The 21,075-nt window shown below is 53.3% G+C and overlaps 7 protein-coding genes across 7 annotated transcripts; 4 read left to right on the top strand and 3 right to left on the bottom strand.

The window, feature by feature from the left end:
• The first annotated feature begins 25 nt into the window (after positions 1-25).
• On the top strand, positions 26-4,280 carry IAQ61_011028 (uncharacterized protein). Its single transcript, XM_066099022.1, has 3 exons — positions 26-1,695; positions 1,755-1,852; positions 1,900-4,280. The coding sequence occupies exons 1-3, from the start codon at positions 789-791 to the stop codon at positions 4,060-4,062; spliced, it is 3,168 nt and encodes a 1,055-aa protein (XP_065951180.1). The 5' UTR covers positions 26-788; the 3' UTR covers positions 4,063-4,280.
• Positions 4,281-4,358: 78 nt separating this feature from the next.
• IAQ61_011027 (uncharacterized protein) lies at positions 4,359-7,046 on the bottom strand. The gene is made up of 3 exons (XM_003835048.2): positions 6,879-7,046; positions 6,205-6,808; positions 4,359-6,157 (listed from the first exon to the last, which is right to left on the bottom strand). Exons 1-3 carry the CDS (start codon positions 6,943-6,945, stop codon positions 4,609-4,611), a joined length of 2,220 nt encoding a protein of 739 aa, XP_003835096.1. The 5' UTR covers positions 6,946-7,046; the 3' UTR covers positions 4,359-4,608.
• A 1,339-nt stretch (positions 7,047-8,385) lies between these two features.
• On the top strand, positions 8,386-9,457 carry IAQ61_011026 (uncharacterized protein; the record flags this gene model as incomplete). The annotated part of the gene is made up of 2 exons (XM_066099021.1): positions 8,386-8,439; positions 8,669-9,457. 2 exons carry the CDS (start codon positions 8,386-8,388, stop codon positions 9,455-9,457), a joined length of 843 nt encoding a protein of 280 aa, XP_065951179.1.
• A 219-nt stretch (positions 9,458-9,676) lies between these two features.
• IAQ61_011025 (uncharacterized protein) lies at positions 9,677-13,184 on the bottom strand. Its single transcript, XM_003835046.2, has 2 exons — positions 10,292-13,184; positions 9,677-10,239 (listed from the first exon to the last, which is right to left on the bottom strand). The coding sequence occupies exons 1-2, from the start codon at positions 12,812-12,814 to the stop codon at positions 10,015-10,017; spliced, it is 2,748 nt and encodes a 915-aa protein (XP_003835094.2). The 5' UTR covers positions 12,815-13,184; the 3' UTR covers positions 9,677-10,014.
• Positions 13,185-13,566: 382 nt separating this feature from the next.
• On the bottom strand, positions 13,567-14,600 carry IAQ61_011024 (uncharacterized protein; the record flags this gene model as incomplete). Its single annotated transcript, XM_066099020.1, is given in 3 exon segments — positions 13,567-13,908; positions 13,927-14,191; positions 14,293-14,600. Coding segments are annotated over 3 exon segments (915 nt in total), but the record flags the coding sequence as incomplete, so codon positions are not given.
• Positions 14,601-15,933: 1,333 nt separating this feature from the next.
• IAQ61_011023 (uncharacterized protein) lies at positions 15,934-17,139 on the top strand (the record flags this gene model as incomplete). Its single annotated transcript, XM_003835044.2, has 1 exon — positions 15,934-17,139. The coding sequence occupies one exon, from the start codon at positions 15,934-15,936 to the stop codon at positions 17,137-17,139; it is 1,206 nt and encodes a 401-aa protein (XP_003835092.2).
• Positions 17,140-18,396: 1,257 nt separating this feature from the next.
• IAQ61_011022 (uncharacterized protein) lies at positions 18,397-20,318 on the top strand (the record flags this gene model as incomplete). Its single annotated transcript, XM_066099019.1, has 2 exons — positions 18,397-18,798; positions 18,849-20,318. The coding sequence occupies 2 exons, from the start codon at positions 18,397-18,399 to the stop codon at positions 20,202-20,204; spliced, it is 1,758 nt and encodes a 585-aa protein (XP_065951177.1). The 3' UTR covers positions 20,205-20,318.
• Positions 20,319-21,075: the final 757 nt, after the last annotated feature.

Here is a 21,075-nt window from a genome sequence, read left to right as displayed (position 1 = left end):
CTTTTGGTTGTACCTATGCTCGATCGAGAGCTGAGAGATGCACTACATGTACTCTATGTGTCCTCACCAAACAAAGACCACAACAACTCCATCCAACCAAAACAGGGCTATTTTACGGCATCACAAAACCAGTATTGGCCTCTCCCAAGACTGCCAGCAGAGTGGACTCGGCCGCAAACAATCTGTGGCTCCTGTAGCCGTGGTGCTGCGCCACAGCTCATGATTGTGCCAGCCAGCAGCTACTCTAGTACCACTAGGTAGAGTACCAAGTACTATGCTACTAAACCACTAGAACGCATGCATGAAACATCCATGTCTCCATGGTAGCTATCGACACTCAAGTACACGCAAAAGCAAGACGGACGCCAGCTGGCTCCCTCTCCCCTCTCTCTCTCTCTCTCTCTCTCTCTCTCTCTCTCTCTCTTCTCTTCCCCCTCCACCTCTCCCCAAAAACTGTGGCTTAGCTCTTCCTTGTGACGGGCCTCCCGTTCGCCGCACGCCAGGCACACGGGTCCGTCGTCTCTTCTGACAAGGCCCCTCGACCACACGACAACGCAGCACCTTCACTCCCATTCCCTCCCACATCCCCACATCCCACCCTGCCAACCACCACACCCCCTTGCCACCCCCGGAGATTGTGCAGCTGCTTTGCTTTGCTCTGCTTTGCTCTGCTCTGCTTTGCCATACAACACCCTCAACTCCATGCGCACAACCTAACCTTCTCCCTTCTCCCTTCTCCCCTCCCCGTTGTCCTGCACCTTGCAGGCTGCTACACCGCTCGCTCGTCCATGTCCGCTGCTCGCTTTGGCCCCTCCACCCTCCTCCCCATGGCACAACAAGCCGGCTACCGGGCGCCGGCTCCCATCGCCGTGTCCAATGCGCCGCCCGGTACCTTTGCGCCGGGCACCAAGGTCCAGGTCGGCAACCACCGCGTCACCATCGAAAAGTACCTGTCCGAGGGTGGCTTTGCCCATGTCTACCTCGTCCGCGTTCCCAAGTCTGAACAGCGGCTGCCCGACACCGCCGTCCTCAAACGAGTCGCCTGCCCCGACAAAGATGCGCTCGCCAACATGCGGACCGAGGTGGAGACGATGAAGAAGCTCAAGGGCCACTCCAAGATTGTCACCTACATGGACTCGCACGCCTCCCAATTAAAGGGCGGCGGCTACGAGGTCTTCCTGCTCATGGAGTTTTGCAGTGGCGGTGGCCTCATCGACTTCATGAACACCCGGCTGCAGCACAGGCTGACCGAGCCCGAGATTCTGCACATCTTCTCCGACGTGGCCGAGGGCGTGGCGACCATGCACTACCTCAAACCCCCGCTGCTCCACCGCGACCTCAAAGTCGAAAACGTCCTCATCACCACCGTAGACAACAACAGGATATACAAGCTCTGCGACTTCGGCTCCACCGCGCCCCCGAGACCGGCAGCCACGACGGCCGCCGAGGGAAGATTGATCGAGGACGATGTGCAACGACACACCACCCTGCAATACCGCAGTCCGGAAATGATAGACGTCTATCGCAAGCAGCCCATTGACGAGAAGAGCGACATTTGGGCCTTGGGCGTGCTGCTCTACAAGCTATGCTACTACACTACCCCGTTTGAAGAAGTGGGCCAGATGGCCATCTTGAATGCGAGCTTCAAGTACCCAGCCTATCCACCCTTCTCAGACAGGATCAAGAAGCTCATAGGTGAGTCTGCACCCCTGCAGCCACACGTACATGGCCGGGCACGATTTGACAAAGTCCAGGTTGGATGTTGAGAGAGAATCCTCAGCATAGGCCCAATATTTACCAGGTAGTGGCCGAGGTCTGCGCCATGCGACATCGTGCCATTCCCATCAAAGACGTATGTCGGCAGACTGCAATCGATCGTTTTGCGCTAATCGCTACAAGATCTACTCGGGACGAACACACTCGGAAGCTCGGAGGAACGAGCAGTTGCCGCCTGCCGAGCCACCAGTCCATCCTCCTCCCGTGGTAGGCCTGCAGAAAGTGGCGCCCGTGAAACAAGTACAGCAATTGCCAGAGATAACACCCATGCGCAGGGGAAGGCCAACCGCTCCTGTTCAACAGCCTCCAGGTGCAAGACCTAGTCCTTCGCCGATGAGAGGGACAACGGCCGACCCGTTTGCTGCTCTTGATTCCGAAGATGTTCAGCTTCGACGTGCTGCAGCGGACGAGCTTGCCGCACGATTCCCCTCCCTGGACGACTTCTCTCTACTACATGATCGTGGTCAAAAGTTCGAATTTGGCGGCGGCGGCGGCGGCGACTCCCCCACAGGAAACGATCCTGCTTTGTCAAAGCGCGTCGTCGAGGCTCTAGCCGACGAAGCCTTTGCTTCACCGTCCGTACCCCAGACCGAGTCCGCTCCCATGTCCCAACCAGCATCGAATGGGCAGTCATCCAGTTTGTCGACAGCGGCTGCCTCCACCAACAAATCCAGGTCCTACGAGACCAAAGACAGTCCACGTAGCTCTGCACCAAGCAACATCCAGCAGCCAATCCCACAACGCTTCGAAATGGTATCGACCGGTGTGCAAACATCACCCCGCACCTCCCCAGCCCCAACCCCACCGCAAAGACAGCCAGAAGTTAGCAACAAGCCAATCTGGAAGGTCCCATTGTCCTCTCATCACAGTCGGACAATGAGCCAGACGCGCTCATTCGAGAAGCCGTCTGGAAGCCCCTCCTCACTCAGGGCCGAATTCGCGCTGCCTAAACTACCTACCCGACCTTCTCTCGAGTTGCGATCCAAGTCCCAACTCGGCATACCAAGATCCCCTGCTTCCTCCCGTCCGTCCCTCGAAAGCCAGCGTCCTTCTGCATCCGATCTCGGTCATTCCATAGATCGTTCGAGATCGGCCAACTCGAATGCTCGGCCTGTGAGCATGCACGTGGCGTCTGATCTCGACTATCTACGGGATCGTGAACAGGCCCCTGGCCGTAGTTTTGATGCACCTTCTTTGCAGCGTCGCATCACTTCAAGTGCGATAGATGACTCGGACTCACCAGAAGAGACAAAGGTGAGATCGAGCATCGACTTCCTGCGCACCATTGAGATGGAAGAGCATGGCCACAAGCATCGCCGGAGTAGTTCCCAGAGCAAGCACGCAAAGCGTGGCAGCATAACAAGCATGGTCAAAGGCAGATTCGGTGATGCATTCCGTCGCTTCGAACACTCCAAAACCCCCGACCGTGAGCGTGAGGAATCGCCAATGACCCCAAAGGATCAGCAGCACATCAACAAGCAGGGAACCGGCCTTGCCCTGACGCCAATCGCCGGCTCTGAAGCCACCAGCGGTCTCAGCGACGACGACCGCAGCGCCTTTGAGGAAACCGAGGAGCTTTCCCCCGAGGTCCGCCGCGAACTCGAAAAGCGAAAGCTTGACGAGGAAGAACGTCGCGTGGAAGCCGCAGCCGCGGAGTACCGACAACGCGTCACGTCGCAAGGTCCAGGAGCCAAAGCCGGCCCTTCGAAAGCTTCGACGATTCAAAGCCGGGTCAAGAGTTTGCTGAATGAGAGTTCCAAACCTGCAGCTGTGAATCGTACTGCTGATGGATATGGAAAGTACACGGATAACTACAAACCCCTTCCCAGTCGACCGCAAGAGCAGGCCGACGTTGGTGCACGACAAGCTCCCACCATCGCTCGAAAGCCTATACACGTCAGTTCCACCATGCAACAACAAGGCCAAGAACTTGCCTATACGAAGCCATCATCAGGACGGCCCGCCATGTCTCCACCCGCGCCCTCGACTTCGGCCCCACCCATGATCAATCTTCGTGCGCCCTCTGGCCCACCGCCGCGAGCACCCAAGCCAAAAGCGTTGCAAACGGGGGGGTCAACAGCCTCCCTGTCTGGTGGTGGAAGCCCGACAAAAGCGAGCCCGATTGTGCGGGAGAAGTCGCTACCGCTTGTCACGGGGGACGGTGCGGCTATAGAACCTGAAGACTGGGACGTGGACACGTTTAGCAAGCGGTACCCCAGTCTAAGTGGATTAGAGATGGTGGAGACGGAGATTCCGAGGAGAAGAAATGGGGTTAGGGATGTGTAGGTTCATTGGGGTGTAACATGAAGTTGGCATGTTTTTTTTACGCATGTACGGGTGGGTGTGCGTGGGCCAAGGGGGATAGAGTATAGGTGCATGGTGAAAGAGGAATGTCGATGAGCATTTTTTGAGCATAGATTTAGCGTGAGCGTAAGCATGTGCCGCGTCGTATGTAACTTGGGGAACTTGGATGTTATTACATGTATGGGCATATGAGACTTATAGAATATATAGAAAAGATATATCATTATAGCATGATTGCCAATTTAGATGTATATATATATATATATATCTACATGTAGTTGACTTGTTGTGTTTTCTTCTTGCTGGTTGTGAGACGATTGGAGTGGAATTGAAGGATTGGATACTGTGTCTCCTATTTTTTTTTGGCAATTGCAATCAACTGTTCAGGGTGTATATCTGAATGGATGCTCGGCATGAATGGGGGACCGGGAATGCACTATTCTTTGACCATGCCATCTGAACTCTCATGACTCGATGTTACACTTGACAAACCACCAGTGACACCGATTCCTCCAGCTTACATTCCCATCACTGCCTCTCCAGCCAAACCAGCCGACTCTGATAATCCCCCCTCGGCCACGGAATGTTCAGCCCCATGTTCATATACGTGGCACCACTATAGGTTGCATTATCCAAGTCATTCCTATACCTGGCGCTCGGATCCAAGCCCTGCAGTCTCAACGGCGGAGGCGCAGGCTTGGCCACGTAGATTTGCTGAAAGGCAAAGAGCACGCTCTGGCTCTTGTCCGCAGACACAAACTGCACCGCCGGCCAGCGCGTGGTAGCCGGGTGGGCGAGGCGGAAGAAGGCGCCGGTGATGACGAGGGGGTTGAGCCGGTGGGCTTGCGCGATGATGTCGGGCACCGCCGAGGCTTCTGCGCCGCTGAGCTCAGAAGGGTTGAGCTCGAGGCCAAAGCTGCCGCACATCATGGCCACATGGCCGCGGTACTCGATGCTGATGTTGCGTCGCGTGAGCCCGTTGGGGACGGCAGAGACGTGGCAGCCCATGGCCGAAGGCGGGTAGACGAGCGAAGTGCCCATTTGAATGGTCAGACGGTCGGATGCGTCGGTGTTGTCGCTGAGCCAGTGCTGTGGCCAGTAGTGCAGGAGTCCTGCGTCGACGCGTCCGCCGCCTGATGCGCAGCCTTCCCAGAGCACGTCTGGGTAGCGGGTGGTGAGGGTGTCGAGCACGCGGTAGAGGCCGAGCATGTAGTTGTAGTCGTCGGATGGGTGGGATAGTTCGTGGATGCCGCGATTGTTATCCCATTTGACGTACTGGATATTGGCCGAGTCGAGGATGCGTGAAACAGTGCTGATGATGAAATCCTGGACTTCGGGCAGGCCAACGTTGAGCACAAGTTGGTTTCGTTCGAGAGTTCGCTGGTGTTTGCCTGCGTGCAAAACCCAATCTGGGTGATCTTGGTAGAGACTGGAGTTTGGGTTGACCATTTCTGGTTCCACCCAAATCCCAAACTGGAGTGGAGTAGTCGAGTTGAGAACCGTGAGATTGTTCACCGATGCCACATAGGGCTGCAAGCCGTCGGGGAACTTGGCTGGGTTGGGTGTCCAGTCACCGAGACCCATGGTGTCGTTGTTGCGGGGGTAGGCCTCGCCAAACCAGCCGTCGTCGGTGACAAATAGCTGGATCCCAAGTGCTTCTGCTTCGCCTGCGAGGCTGAGGAGCGAGGTTTCGTTGATGTTGAAACTGAGCCCCTCCCAGGAATTCAACAAGATGGGTCGCGTCTCTTTGGTGAACTTTGACCGTGAAAGATGGCTACGATAGAGATCGTGGAAGGCCCGTGACATACCGCCAATACCCTCGGAGGAGTACACTGCCACAGCTTCAGGGGACTGGAAGGACTCGCCTGGTCGGAGCCGTATGTTGGTGTGCAAGGGATTTAGTCCGAGAAGTACGCGGACGAAGCCATTGGAGAATCTCTCTGCCGTAGCTTGAAAACTACCAGTCCACACGAGGTTGAACCCCCATGCTTCTCCCATGCTCTCGGTTGTTGATGGGGAAACAAGAGCAAAGAAGGGGTTGTGAAGATGTGAAGCGTATCCTACGCTGCTTCGGAACCTACTACTTGTCAGTGCGATTCGGTTGTGACTGGATGCTGAGCTCACGTTGTCTCGCCGTAATCGACCTTTCGCTTCACTGTCTGAAATTCGTACGACCAATCTCCATGCGGCTCAATCATGTCAAGATCAACGTTGGGAAAGTCGGTGCTGAAGCTAAACGCTCTATCAACGACCAGATCATTAGTGCTATTGTTGGTGATCTTGAAGCTCCTTGCAATGGCGTTATATTTAGGAAACACCGAGTACGACAGTGCCGCGGAAACATCAGAGACGTTGTCATAGAGCTGCACAATCAGCGTCGTCACGTCACCAGCATCTCCATAAGTGGCGGGAAGGCCGGGTAGAGATGGTTTCCCCTCAATCACTTCATGCGAGCGATAGACGAAGGCGGATACAGCATCGCCATCAACGTGTTCAATGTGGATTGCGGGCAATCTGAAGTCGCTGCGTCCAATGTCGGGAAACTCTCTGCGCGAATTTGCTTTCTCGCCGTTCCACCCCCAAGCAAGAATCTCCGCTGGTGGTGTGAAATCAGATGCGGGTGCTCCGAAATGGTCTGATATGAGTTCTCCAGAGTCTGCCTCGACATGAAACAGGTATGACATGCCATCCGCTTTCAGGGTGAAATTTGTCCCTGCTGCTGTGATAGCTACGTATACGTCAGCGGAAGAAACAGGGTTTTATTGAGGGCCTGTACATCATAAGACCACGGCACTCACCATTCTGACCAAGTGCTGCGCCTACTGACACAGTCAACACAACCACCCCTTCTTTGAAGAACAACATGATTGCAGATTACCGTTGAACAGGACATTTTGAAAGGTTGCGAAGGTACTTGAAATATGTGTTGTGAGCATCGAATCTGCGGCTGCATCCCTAGCGTACCAATCGTACACAAGAAGGACTCTGGAGGTGAGGGGAAGCGGGGAAGCCGCTGGGGTCAACAAACGTAGCCCTGGAGATGTCGATGCACGGTTGTGACTTCACGGGAAAGCTGCGGAGAATCTGACGATTGGACGAGTGGCCGGATTGTGGCGGATACATGTCCGCTTCTGGAACCCAACGGACATCTCATAGCTACCACTGAGAGATCTTCGATGTCTTCAGGTGTAGGTTCAAAATAGAGATGCGATCTACTGGTACCGTACCATAGAGCTGCACACTGGCTGGTATGCTTGCCTATGGTACGGTAGGTATCGGTACTTGATGCACACCTACACCGATACACCGCACAGAGCACGCATGTCCTCCTCCCCTGGTCATCCTGAACCTCCCCGGTCTCCGGAGAGACAGAAATGTGATCGTCATGGCATCGAGATGGTAGAGGGATCAGATACCGTTGATCATTGCTAAGCATGGTCTAAAGTTGCGCGTACAAGCAAACGTGCTCCTCTACCTACGGCTTAGCCTCACAGGTACATCAGTCTCGAATGCTGAATCGTGGATAGTGTTCAAGCCAGATTATAGAGAGCTTACCTCACATACTCAGAGAACTTAAAAGACACAGAAGCATGTCCAAGTCAATTGATAGCAAGGCAACACCATGTCAAAGGCGACGTGGTGACTTGAGCTTCCCCACAAGTGACCAGTTTTATTAGACATGACAGTGAATCTTGCCAAAAGGAGCGGTTTTGGCGCCAAGACGGCCTGGTAATTTTACCTGCCCCCTTCACCGCCGTCATTCTTCTCAATATTTGATGGTCAAGGAACACCAGCACGCACCGTTCTTTCACGAACGCAGAATTCACCCCAGCCTTTCGACAACATATAATAGAAAGACATCAGCGTCACTGACACTGCTCTGAGCATGTTGGGCAGCGAGGACAATACTCAAAGACTGAACACAACTTCAACGTCCTGACGGTGTCCACGCTGAAACATTACTTATGATCGACTCCTGAAGACCTATAGAGGCTAGCATTGCCAGTCCATGGAGACTCATTTTTCAAAGATTTGACGTCTTCTAAGCTTGCTAGTACTGCAAATTCGTCAGCCCCATGTAGCATCTCTAGTTTCACGCTCGCTGCCCAACTGAGTTTCAATCTTGACATTTACACCATGAAATGAAACATTATTCGTATGAACGGGGTCTGCGACCGATCTGCAACACAAACAGCTCCACCAAGTTGAAAGTAGCCAAGCCTGTCACGATCTGGTGTTTGATACTCTAAATCGACCACTCGAGATCTCCAGGCGGTTTGATACCTGTTCTGCAAACGTTGCAAAATGTGGACCTGTTCATGCCAAGTGCCAGGTAGGGAAAGCATATGTCACCAGACGGTAACCAAGTGAAATATGCTTGGAGAAGGTTTAGAAAACTGATATACCGGGAGCATTTCGCTTGAAAGTTTGCCATACTTCGTTTCTGGTCTTTGCTCGTTTTGTTCATATCACTGCCGGACAGTTTGGTTCATAATATACATAATTCTCTGATACATAAATTCACTTTGAATTCGGTGACAATGAAGCTCCCCGTGGAGTTCATTGCCCTCCTCATGAGTCTATCTAGCGCTCAGGCCTTTGCAGTGCCTCCCCGTACTCTTTGGATGGTAAGTCCCCATGTATTTTCATTTCGTTGCCAACCACAGAGTGTGAGTACTCAAAGGCAAAACAGAGATCCCTAGCCCACCGCTCCTATAGCGCAAACCCCATTCGGCGAAATGCAGGTTTTTCAAGCATCGAGAGTCTGGTCACCGGCACAACGCAACGCCGCGAAGCCCAGGAAGAGCAACAACAGGAGCGCAACGGTGGAGGCGGTCTCAAGATTGGCGGTGTGACCCTCGGTGGATCAGGCGGTGGTATCACAGGCAATGGAATCCAGCTTGGTGGTGGTGGTGGTCAAGAGCAGGGCAATGAAGAGCAGGATAACAGTGACCAACAGCGACAAGGCGAGCAAGAAGCCCGCAATGGCACAGTAATAACCGAGGGACAGACCGCAGCTCCTGAAACGGAAAGTCCCCCAAGCTCTTTAGCTTCAGAGAAAGAAGGTGAAAAGCCGGCGGACCGTCAGTCTTCCGCTGTTGAACCTGAAGCCCCCGCCAGAGCTGGCACAGAAACCCAGCCGAGTCGTGCAGAAGGCGAAGCCGCAAAAGCCGAAGCACAGCAAGAAGCCCAACAGGCCGAAGAAAATTCAGAAGGTGCGCTGGCAATGGAAGAGTCTGAACGCTTCTCTGAGCAAGCAGGTATCACGTTGGATGAGTCTGGTAATGCTCAGAATCTTGGAGGCAATCTGGGCATCACAAAGGGGACGGATGGAAGCACGTCTGTGGGAGGCGAGAATGGGATTCAAGTAGCTTAGAGTGGGGAGGAGAGCGTGGAAGTCGAGCTGGTTTAACAGGGGGGTTGTGTGAGACATGGTAATGTGCGCTGAGTGATTGCATGATCCGTACACGTCGTACTATTCTCTCGCTGATTTATTTTCGCGAATACGTCCTGTCAAACGATGTCAGTGGTAATTGAGCTACAGAGTCAGAAATTATATTCCTTCACATGGTCTTGATGATTTAGAGTAATAATGACAATGAGCTGTGGTTTCCATTCCCCTTCCCCTCACATGCCTTCTACCAACACCAAGACGACATATACATCTACACCACATAGCACAGATCATTCTAACCAAAGAAACGATATTATTAAACTCCGCCGCTGATGCCGCAATATTGTGTTGTCTAATAACGAGGGTATCTGTTTCGGATAAATGTTTCGCTTTTTTTATGAATGCTTTGCGTGACATGATGTCGCACAAGGAATGTCCAGATGCCGAGTGTACGGAATGCCTCCCGCAGTCTCATCAACAATACTTGTCTGTCTGTGTCCTCTTACAACACCTATGCCCAAACAAACTTGTGGGAAAGTCTATACAATAATTGCTGGAACAGCGTTGAGCACTCTAGCCACCTCATTCGGCGCCATCTGGCTGCTCTGCAAACTTCGGACTTGACTGCCCTTTCGTAGGCGTTGCAGACCGATGGCCAGTTTCCAACTTTCAGACTCGTCGATAAGGAAGACGTACTTCTTGCCGTCGGGGTCGCGAACGGAGGCCCGCAGGATGTGAATGTGTTTTGCCGGTTGCTGACCAGTCTGGTGTCCATGTCAGTAAACGTACGAAATGCGTGGATGGAGTCATGCTTACCTCGATCATTTTCAATGTCCAAGCCTTGACGTCCCACTCGCGTTGAGGGATACTCCGAACATCGTCATCGATGAACAAGCCTTCGGACTGAATCTTAAGTATCAAGCCATCCGTCACCTTGCCAACGTTGGACACCAGCTGCGCCACAGGTTTGGGGAAGAGATCGTTGAAGAGATATACTGCCTTGATGACAATCTTGTTGGGATCTGTTGTGGCATATGGCCCTCGCTGTGATGCTGGGGGTGTTGTACGGGTTGTCGACTGGGAGGGTGCGTAAGAGGATTCCGAGTATTGGGATGAGACGGTTGATCTTGCAGGGCCAGGTCGGGGAGTGCTCGTATGTGGTCGGAAACTACCTGCATCTTCAGTGCCCAAGTACGACTTTGCCGAAGGCCGTTCATAGTTCTTCTTGGGTTGTACTGTGGCCTTGATCGGATTTGAATGCGTCGAGGTGACAGAGGCGGTCACAGAAGGCGCGACAGAAGGCTGTCTGACGCCAGCATAGGGATCGAGTCGCTCTCCTCCCCCAAGACCGCCATAGGTGGTTGATCGTCGGGCTGTGACTTCAGGGACTGCGGCAGCAGCAGCAGCGGCGGCAGCCGCCGCAGCCTCTGCTTTGATCTTCTCAGCCTCGCTCTTGAGACGGGCTTCGCGATCCTTCTCAGCCTCACTCTTGAGACGGGCTTCGCGATCCTTCTGAGCACGCTCCCGAGCGGCCTTGAGTCGTTCAGCACGCTCTGCATCAGCCTTTGCCTTGGCAGCGGCGGCTTCGGCTTCGGCTTTGGCTTTTGCTGCAGCTGCTTCTGCAGCAAGCTTCTCCTCTGCGGCTCTTCGTGCAGCTTCTTCTGCAGCCTTTGCTCGCTGTTCTGCCTCGAGCTTCTCACGAATCTCCTTCTCAATCTTGGCACGTGCCTCAGCCTCCCGGGCTTCACGTTCAGCCTCTTCCTTCTCCCGGAGTTCTTGTTGCTTGCGAGCTTTCTCTTTAGCAAGACGTTCTCGAGCTTCTCGTTCGCGCTGCTCCCGCTCTCGTTGTCGCGCCTTCTCCCACTTCTCCTTCTCGGCTTTGGCGCGAGCTTGCTTGGCTGCTTCTTCCCGAGCCCTTTCTTCAGCCTCCTTCTTCTTCCGTGCCTCTTCAGCACGCTTGAGCTGCTCCCATGCCCTTTTGCGTTCCTCTTCGTCTCTCCGCTTCTTCTCCTCTTCGGCCTGTTTCCGTAGCTCCTCAGCTCGTCTCTTCTCTTCCTCCGCCTGCTGTCTTTGCTCCTCCGCCCGTTTGCGCTCGTCTTCTTCACGTTGTTGACGTTCAGCTTCCTCTTGTCGTTTCTTCTCTTCTTCCGCACGCCGTGCATCGTCTTCTTGTTTTCTCCTGAGCTCCTCTTCTTGTTTGATCCTGAGCTCCTCTTCTTGTTTGATCCTGAGCTCCTCTTCTTGTTTGATCCTAAGCTCCTCTTCTTGTTTTTTCTTGAGCTCCTCTTCCTGCTTTCGCTTGAGCTCCTCTTCCTGCTTTCTCCTAAACTCTTCTTCTTGTTTTCTCCTAATCTCGTCTTCCCTTTTCTTCAATTCTTCTTCCTGTCGTCTTCGGATTTCCTCTTCCTTCCTCTTGAGCTCTTCCTCGTGTTTCTTTCTGAGCTCTTCCTCTTTCTTTCGTAGCTGCTCCTCGTGCCTTTTCTTGAGCTCTTCCTCGTGTTGTCGTCGCAGGTCGTCCTCTTGCTTCCTCCGTAGTTCCTCTTCTTGTTTTCGCTTGGCCTCTTCAGCTCGCTTGCGCTCCTCCTCCTCCTCTCTTCTCTTTTTCTCCTCTGTTCGCTTCTTCTCTTCCTCTTCCCGCTTCTTCATTTCCTCTGCTCGCTTCTTTTTTTCTTCGGCTTGTTTCCTCTCTGCCTCGGCTGCCTCTTCTGCTTCATCGTCCCATGCAGCGTCGTCGTCGTCTTCTTGAGGTGGAGGTGAGGAGGCACCATATTGCCGGTAACCGCCCCATCCACCGTGAGGTGGGGGTGAACCCGCGCCTGAAAAACCCCCATTCGGTGGAGGCGGAGCCGACCGCTGATAGTTGGCTCCACCCCCTGGTGTGCTGGTACCCGCTCCAGCTCCTCCTCCTTGGGGACCACTGCCAAAGCCACCTCCAAAGGTATTTCCACTAGCACTAGCACTGGAACGTCCACCTCCCATTGTCTGTCCAAAGATCCATCCAATAAGTCCAACCAGCACGACGAGCAGGATGACGCCGTTTCCACCTAGCTGGACGCCCTGGCTGACGAGAAGGAAGTACTGTTTGGCCTGAGGTTCGATGATCTTCCAGATGGCGATACAAGCTATGGTGCTTCCCACTCCTGCCATGAAGCTGTTTCGCTGGACTCCCAAGCTGGGCAAGTAGATGAAGCCGCCACCGGCAGAGTGTGGCGGTATGATGAAGATGTCATAGTTGCCCGGAGGCAGACCGCCACCGCTATTTGGTGGAGGGGCATGGCTGCCTCCTGTCGTCTTGGGATTGGCACCATGGGGAGGTGGTGGAGGCGGTGGGCCGTCCATGGTAGAGTGTGCTGCCCGTACAGGCGAGTTTTGATAGAGTGGAAAGCTCTGTGCGAGATGAGGGACAGATGGAGGACGAGGTGATCACCTGGTTCGGCGGTGCTCGGCGGTCAGACAGAACAAGACGGAGGAAGGATACATTGGCGGAGGTGGGTCTGGGTGAAAGAAGCACGGAGCGGGATGGGGTAGGGGACCACGACAATTACCAGTAGCTGCCCCTCGATCCCCTCTGGTTCGAGCAAGAGCAATTGGCCTCAAGAGGTTTACGTTTACTAGGTACCTGGGCACAAAGAACTAGGAGAAGCTGACGAGGCCATGAAGCATGGATATTTGCTTGCTGCAGAGACGACAACAACCTTCCTGCGTCCCCCCCCCCCCCGTTCTTCAGCCATTTGAGCTTTGTTTACGCCAAGCCTGGCTGATTGGCCGAGCGGCTACGGGCCGTTCTGCACCGTCACCCTGCACAACGCCACCTAAAGCCCGTCAACCTCACTTTCGCTCTACCAACCAGTTTACCTAACACGCAAGCGAATTGCACTCGACTGCCCATGTCTCTTTTTTTTTTTTCGCTAGATGGTGCTGGATATGGATACATGCACAGTGTCAGCGCGAGACAGAAGCGAACGTTCTTCTTCCTATTGTTGTTGTTATTGCTGTCGTCGGCTCGAGATGGTAAACAACACGTCACGCGTGCTAAAGAGCAGGTCGCCTGTGCACGTCGCTAGCTGAGAGACCACGACAAAGTGGCCTTTTTAGCTTGCAGCGCTTCTCAGGCCGGCCAAAGGTACAACCTCTGACAGGCGACGGGCACGGGGGTTCATTATGCTGCATGAGTACGCGGCAAGCGGCGATTCGACCGGAGTGGTAGCGAATTGTGGACTTGATGCTCGCTTTGAGCAGACTCTCGGAGCACAGCAGAGGCGTGCAGGGAGGGAGGGAGGGGTAGAGCACCTATTTTGCATCACTGGCGCAGGTGCTTGCGGACCGCTGTCAACCAAACTGGAAGACGCTAGGACTCGGATCTGGGTGCTAATCACGGTACCGGAAGGTATCACAATAGGCCTATAGTAGATGTCTACTGTGCAGTAGGGGTCCTATAGAGGGCAGTGTACTTGTGTACTTGCGAGGTAATGTAAAGTCAATACATACGAGCCGACTGTTGAGAGTTGCATGCAAGCCTGGAATGCTTGCACACGCACGCAGGAGCAGGCCGAGATTTGCTGTGGGACTGTGGTGCGGGGTTGGTTGGAGGCTACGTTGGAAAGGTACGGACCCGTCATGAGCGGATGATGCGGGTATGGCACGACCCTACCGTACTTGTATGTGTGACCATTCGCTGCAGAAGGCCACCAGAGATCACCAGAGCTCACAACACATCTTCAAAAGACAGTGGACCCGGTATACTCTATACACAGCAACTTCCCTTTGGCTGGCTCGCACGATGACTTGCCACCAGTCTCGTGATGCAGCTTGCGGACATCTGGATTGTCTCCTGACGGCGTGCAAAGAAGTGTTGCCAAGGCCAAAAGAGGAGCGAACATGACGAATACACATGGACCTCGGAGAAAGAGGCCCATCTCAACCAAAAACTCGAAAACTGTGTACTGGATGCAATAGGCGATACAATCTTGCCAGTGCACCGAGTGCAGTCGTCATCATCATCATCATCATCATCATCATCGTCCTCGTCCTCGTCAGTCAAGCGCGGCCGTGTGATGGCTTCTGGTGCCTTCCATGGCTTCTTTGGACGAGAGGAGACGAGACGAAGCGAAAGGCCAAACTCACCGCCTGCACATGATGTGCTGGCTCACCCCCACACTGCGCATCCGAACGCATCGTGTGACTGACCGCAGTACAGTGGCTGCCGGCCAGGTGTGAGTGGGTGAGTATGTGTGTGGGTGTTTGGTGTATAAAGGGGGGTTTGTGAGGATGGAGGGGGTGGGGGGTGAGGGGTTTGGAGACTGGAGAGGTCGAGGGGTCGAGGGTCGAGGGGGTTCCAGGAAGAAAAAACGGAAAGGTGGGGGTCTTGCTCGGCTCTCACAACCACCCAAGGAGGGAGTCATTCATCTGTAAGAGTACACAAGTAGAGTATGTGTGTGTGTGTGACGATGATCAAACAACCAGACGCAAGATCTGCTCTGCATGCCTATCTTAGTACTCTGTTGTTCAAGGACAAGTACCTATCAGAGTACCTACACCACATCCACATCTCCATCCTGCCTAGTAGTAGATGCGACGGGAAGCCGAGACCCAATCGAGAAGAGGAGCATGGCAATGGCCTGTGTCGTACAGATGTTTTCCAGGCCGCGCGCTCGCGTGTTTCATCTCGGAAGAGGGAGCTAGGTACAACATACCTAGGTACAGTACAGAGCTATAGTTATACATAGTAGGTATATCGAGCACCCGAAAATAGCAGCAAAATTGGGCCTCCATCTATCTCCATCTTTGATCGTCGCCTTCTCTCTCTCCCTCTCCCCTCTCTTTGTGTATGTGTGCATGTACTGTACTTCTCCTTCGGTATCCAATCTAGCCGATGTCACCCGCACCTGAGCAAGCCCATCCCAACACGCCCAAGCCACGCCAGGCCGCGTGGGATGCCCATCTGATGACTGCTGGGCTCTCTCTTTCCCCTTGGCCCTCTCTTTTCTGTGTGTGTATATGCCCATCTCTCTCCCCCAAAGAGAGTCAAGCTGCCATGTCCAAGCGATGACGTTGTAGTATACCCTACCCAAACAGGCACAGACGCCCATGGTAACGACCAAGGCGCGCCCCCGTCTTTCGTGCAGAAATCTGGCGCAGGGGGGCCGATGGCAGCGGGTAGCCCGCGCGTGTTCGTTAGCTGTTGTATTTGTACTATGCAAAGAGGGCACCAGCAGACTTTTTTCCGGACGCGGGTGGACAAGGCGTGGCAAGGGCTTGGGAAAGTAGCGGTGAGGCGGGTGCCCAAAGCAGCTTAGCGGCCATTACGCTTCGCCAACATGACAGACAGCTACTAAAAGCTCGGTCGTCGGCACTGGGCGGCGCCTCTGCCTTCCGACAAAACAAAACAAGTGAATTGCATCGCATGTGAGGACACGGGCATCGCGGCGGCAAACACCACGCATCGGCAACAAACAATCATGTGGAGAACGGGACTGCTATACCTCGACCGAGGCGACAGCGCCATCATTTCTGCACTCAGAGATGCGGGGTACAACACCCAACAGGCCCCAGGCTCTCCCACGAGGCGATTCTCCACGGCCTCGAGCGACACCGAGATTGTTTGGGAACGACGAGTCAAGCCAGATGTCGCCAGCCCGCCAGGCATTCAGCATTGGGTGGTGCCTTCATCAGACGGCAACAGCCTCAAGTTCAGCCGCCCGCGCCCAAAGCCCGAGGATCCCTTGGATCGCCTCTCCCCGTCCTCGGACAGCACCTTGTTTGAAGAACCTCCATCCTACTCGCTAGACCAGATCAAAGAAGACGAGTCCTCGGACGACTACTTCCATTCCCCCGGCCTAGAGAAATCACCCTCATTTAAAGGAGACCGCGAAGATTCCATTCTACCCCAAACCCGTCGCATCCGCCATCAACGCACGCCTTCCTCCCTTCCACCATCACCCTCCATTGCCTCGACCCTCAGCGGCGCACAGAGACTATCGAGAATACTCCCCTCACGCGCAAAGACCAATGACGGACTCCTCCAGCTGCAAGCCGACCCAACCAAGACGCCTCAGCGCCCCTCGACCGGCCACCAGCGCAGGATCTCGCTAGGACTGCCCATCAAGTCTGCCTTGAACGCACTCGATGAGCCCAAACAACTCAGCCCGCCACCCCAATACGTCCCGCCATCCCGTCCCACAACCTCCTCATCTGGCAAGACCACCGCTGCCCTGATACAACAAGAGCGCGAGTTGGAGTACAAGCACCGTCACACGTTCATCGGAACAGCATCGCTCGACGATTTCCTCGAAGTCCTGGATGTCACCCCAGCCCACACCACCACAAAGGCAGCCGTCGTGAGGGCCTTTCTTCTCCTGGCATCCAGCGAGCGTCTGCTGGCCAGACAAGCATCAATGGAGCCTAGTGGCTGGGGATTGGTCGCCCGCACCACATCGGACACGGTCAATGTCGACTATGTCGAGCAAGCCCATGCCAAGCTCGGTTCCATCGTACTGAGACAATTCTTAGATCTGATCCCTTTCAACGAGGACGAAGAGGCCTCGGCCATCAGCGTCATGGAGGCCTTTTCCGCCGCGAGCCATCTGGACACCAAGGCCAGCACTGGCAATGGGAGTAAGGCCAAAGCTTTTCGAAGCTGGCTCGTCAGGCAGGCGCAGCAGTAAAGCTGTGCATCTTTCTACTAGCTTTTCACGATCAGATTTACGATCTTAATGCGACACGACGAGGCTGGAAGATCATGATGTTATTACTATTTGGTTGGATAAGACACCCCTTTTCTGTTTTCTTTTCTTCTCAAGATCTATCCGAGAAAGTCGTTCGCTCCCCCCACTCACTCCTTTATACCTCATCAAAGTCAAAGTCAAAAAATAGTTTTCTTCGGTAGACGCTCGAATATATCGCATCACCGCTATCTTGTCATCATTATTATCATCGTTATCATCTCATCCACTCCGCTTGACTGTCATGCTTCTAATCTCAGGTCGTACCATTCGCACACCTGCATTCCCATTCCCAATGCATCCCTCCATCTTGTCTCTGGACTTTCATCAGCATGCATTTGTCTCCTTTTTTTTATAAGCTGTCGCCTTCTTTTTTTTTCTCCTCCGCTCGTGGTATCTTTGCGTCCTTTTTCCATTTTCTACAGCTCGTTGAGCCCGGCACCGTGCTCACATCGAGATGATGCGTTGCACGTGCTACCCACACTATGGATTTTTATGCTCGGTGCAAATTGTGCTCATTGGTTGGAATGATTGTGCGTGAGAAGCTGAGCATTCTTCTCTAGACCCGGGTCAAATACTCCCTAAAACGATGCGAGGCGAGGAATTGTCAAACACAGGTGGAAATGCCTATACATCTGCACATATCTTCGTTCTATGCCGAGATGGGCTAGTTGATGCTGTTGCTGTTGATCCATCAAGACTAGCGTCGGTATCATCTTACATCTCGCACGTCAAACAATCCTAGTTCGCGAACCGCTCATCACTTGCACCTCTATGCGCGTTTTGCTCATTCATCAACCTAAGTCTTATCAGCCAAAGCGAATTCTGGTGTCCAACTTGGTAATGTTCCTATACAACCAGATAGGTGTGAGCAAACAATCTCCTCGCTTCTAGCATGAAGATGATCACGTTGATCCTCACCTCCACCATCCATGCCAAGATGTGGTAAAACTTATCGCGTTTCCAACACCGAAACAATTCTGTAGCAAATGGTGCCCTTGGCTAGCCTCAAGCTATATTTCAAGCTTCTTTTGCCTGAGCTTGCATACTTACTTAGACATAGCTGCCTGGCCATTTTTTCCAACCTCAACATTGCACCCTCGTTTGCATCTCGGATTCCAACCTTGCTCCCCCTACGTGCATCTCACTCATCATCAGGAGTCATTTCCTTCTTTCCGTCAACGTGCTTGAGAAAATATCATGTATATTGACACCGCAAACGCAAATACGCGATCATCGCGCCCCCAGATAATCGTTACGCCATCACACGTCTCATCACCGTACAACAACGATTCGGAGACGCCGCTTCTCGAGACCTTTGTTGGCCAGGATGCTCCGCCACCACCTACTTATTTAGAAGCGACTACACCCGGCCTATACAACGCTAGACTAAGCGGTGAGGAGGGTGCAAGATTACTGTCATTTGATGGGCGACAGGCGCGAGATGCCACCTTCAAGGAAGAGCAGTACAGAAGGAGTTTTTGTCAACAGTGGCTCAAGAATAAATGGTCAAAGATGGTGGCTAGCTTGGTGATTTCCATAATAGTGGTGGCCATCTTAGCTGCCATATTAACAGCAGGGTCTACTCGAAAAGACAAGCAGGTGCGCCAAGTACGAACATGAAAGTTAGTCCCCTAGTAACGATCGTAAAGGCTGCCGTAGTTGGCACATCATCTTCAGCACAGTCGGTAACCGAGGACACATCTCATGTCGATGGTTACATTAGCAATAATGACGATGATTCCGACCGACCTGATCTCATTGCAATCCCTTGGCCAGCGCCTACTACTACATCTGTACAGCCTGCGCCACCCACTGAGTCGAAGGTCATCTTTCCGATCCGATGGCCATCCAAGTGCGGAAAGGACTACATTGTCAAGACGGAAGAACACGACTTTGGGTTAGCGAAAGAACTCGTCATTCAAGAGGCGATACATCAACTAGATGGCCACTACCGACGTGTTTCAGGCTGGATACACGTTGCGCCTGCCCCGGTCGGTCAATCTCCAGCTACTATACAGATGCGACTGTCGTACGCCGTATCCCCATCTGTCAACGCCGAACGTATCCGCCACACGACCACGCCAACAGGGCTCACAATCGGGGATCCTTCCTTTCCCGACGGCTTCGATGGCGTGAGATCTGGCTCTGCCTGTCTGGGCATGGCTGTGACGCTATATGTGGCGCCAGGAGCGTCGCTAGACATGTTCACCGTCGCATCTACCCACATGGGCATGCAAGTTCACAACGGGGTCAACTTGACGGTTACCAAATCAGCATCCATTTCACTCACGACAGGAACCCTCGATGCAGTAGCTTTCAATTCGACAACACTACACCTCAAAACGATTTCAGGCTCAATCACTGGAAAGTACCTACTTCACGACCGCATTCTGGTAGAAACCAGGAGCGGCTCCGTAAACATCGATATTGAACCCCAGGCGACCACAAGCAAGAGCCCCAACCCCGCGACCTTCATAGTCAGCTCGCTCTCCGGCTCCATCCGCACAGACTTCATCCGCAAGCACATTCCCGAGCGCGACTACCAGACCTACATCAACACCACCGTGGGCTCCGTAGACGGCACCTTTATCCACGGCTCGCGCACGGAAATCAATTCGGTGGCTGGACTTGTGGCTGCTGATCTCCTCCCCTTCCATTCTGGTGACCACCAATCAGAGATTTACACAGAAACACATTCCGGACAAACTACGCTTACCGTGCGCTCGCCATACAGGGCGAAGAAGGTACCACTGTCAGGGCTGATTAGCACACATAAGAGTACGTCTGGAAGGTTGGATGTGACATATCCTGAAGAGTGGACAGGCGTGGTCGACGGTACGTCATTGAGTGGCGCACTGCATCTTCAAGGCAAAGAGCTGCAATTGGTCGGTGAGAATGACGAGCCGGGGAAAAATCATGTGGAGGCGATAAAAGGAGATGGTGGGAGTAGCTTGCATTTTGATACGGTTAGTGGGAATTGTGATGTCAAGATCGGGAGATTGTAAAAGGATGGAAGACGAGGCAATGTTTTGAAGCTTTGTCGTACTAGATAGAGAGAGAGAGAGAGAGTTCAATAGACGGCATGCATAGCTAGGATAATAATAGTCTTGACAGTACACCCGTTCGTCCATTTAGTCCAACATCCTACTCAACATGGTGGGCTGTCGATGTCGTACAGAGAAGCAGCTTAGGCAGCTCTTTAGCAACCAAGCATGTTCAATAATATGCATATCCCTTGGATATTCTATTGGTAATCATCTTGTTGTAGCCGTTGCTGTCGGTCGATCTCCAGATACAACTTGACAAGCTGAATGGCAAGCTGGCATGCACATGGTAGCACATGAAAATCTAGATCTACACCGATCGAATGTCTTCCCAAGCTTAAAATATCGGCCCTGGAGCATAGCGGATCCGATATACCTGCTTGAGATCTGTCCGACGTAGTACACGCTCAAGTTGTACGCGTGTGGGGTTTGTTTGCTCTTGTGATACTTTCACGGACCCGTATTAGAAGTGAGTAAAACTGGTCACCATTGTTGATAAGACGGTCTCGGTTATTGACGGTACAGATGTACGGAAGACACGAAGATCTGTAAACCATTGTCCTAAACGATGAGTTTCGGCCAGCATCCTGTTGGCAAGCGCAATGCGGTGCCTTTTCCCTGTCAATAATCACCATGTGTTGGCCATGCTACTTCGCAGTGTGAGAAAAGATCAGCCGCTGATCCAGTCGCCAGGCTAGTATTGCGAAGTGAGGGTCGGTCAAAGCAGTCTAGGTATCTCTAACTATTGGCAGTTGCGCACAATTGGCGTATCAAGTCTGTGGATTGTCAACGTACCAATGATCTGACTGTCAGCAGTCGCGTTCCTGAGTAT

Source organism: Plenodomus lingam (assembly GCF_022343315.1).
Source record: "Plenodomus lingam strain CAN1 chromosome Unknown contig_9, whole genome shotgun sequence".
NCBI classification, from domain to species: domain Eukaryota; kingdom Fungi; phylum Ascomycota; class Dothideomycetes; order Pleosporales; family Leptosphaeriaceae; genus Plenodomus; species Plenodomus lingam.
The sequence above is the reverse complement of the archived record's forward strand: the minus strand, read 5'-3'. Positions and strand labels throughout refer to the sequence as shown.

Bases quoted from the DNA above. Each gene is read 5' to 3' on its own strand.
- IAQ61_011028 (XM_066099022.1), top strand. From the start codon at position 789: ATGTCCGCTGCTCGCTTTGGCCCCTCCACCCTCCTCCCCATGGCACAA. The intron at 1,696-1,754 runs GTGAGTCTGCAC...GACAAAGTCCAG, and splicing joins CAGGATCAAGAAGCTCATAG to GTTGGATGTTGAGAGAGAAT. The intron at 1,853-1,899 runs GTATGTCGGCAG...AATCGCTACAAG, and splicing joins GTGCCATTCCCATCAAAGAC to ATCTACTCGGGACGAACACA.
- IAQ61_011025 (XM_003835046.2), bottom strand. From the start codon at position 12,814: ATGGACGGCCCACCGCCTCCACCACCTCCCCATGGTGCCAATCCCAAG. The intron at 10,240-10,291 runs GTAAGCATGACT...CATGGACACCAG, and splicing joins GGACATTGAAAATGATCGAG to ACTGGTCAGCAACCGGCAAA.
- IAQ61_011027 (XM_003835048.2), bottom strand. From the start codon at position 6,945: ATGTTGTTCTTCAAAGAAGGGGTGGTTGTGTTGACTGTGTCAGTAGGC. The intron at 6,809-6,878 runs GTGAGTGCCGTG...ACGTATACGTAG, and splicing joins CGCAGCACTTGGTCAGAATG to CTATCACAGCAGCAGGGACA. The intron at 6,158-6,204 runs GTGAGCTCAGCA...GACAAGTAGTAG, and splicing joins GTCGATTACGGCGAGACAAC to GTTCCGAAGCAGCGTAGGAT.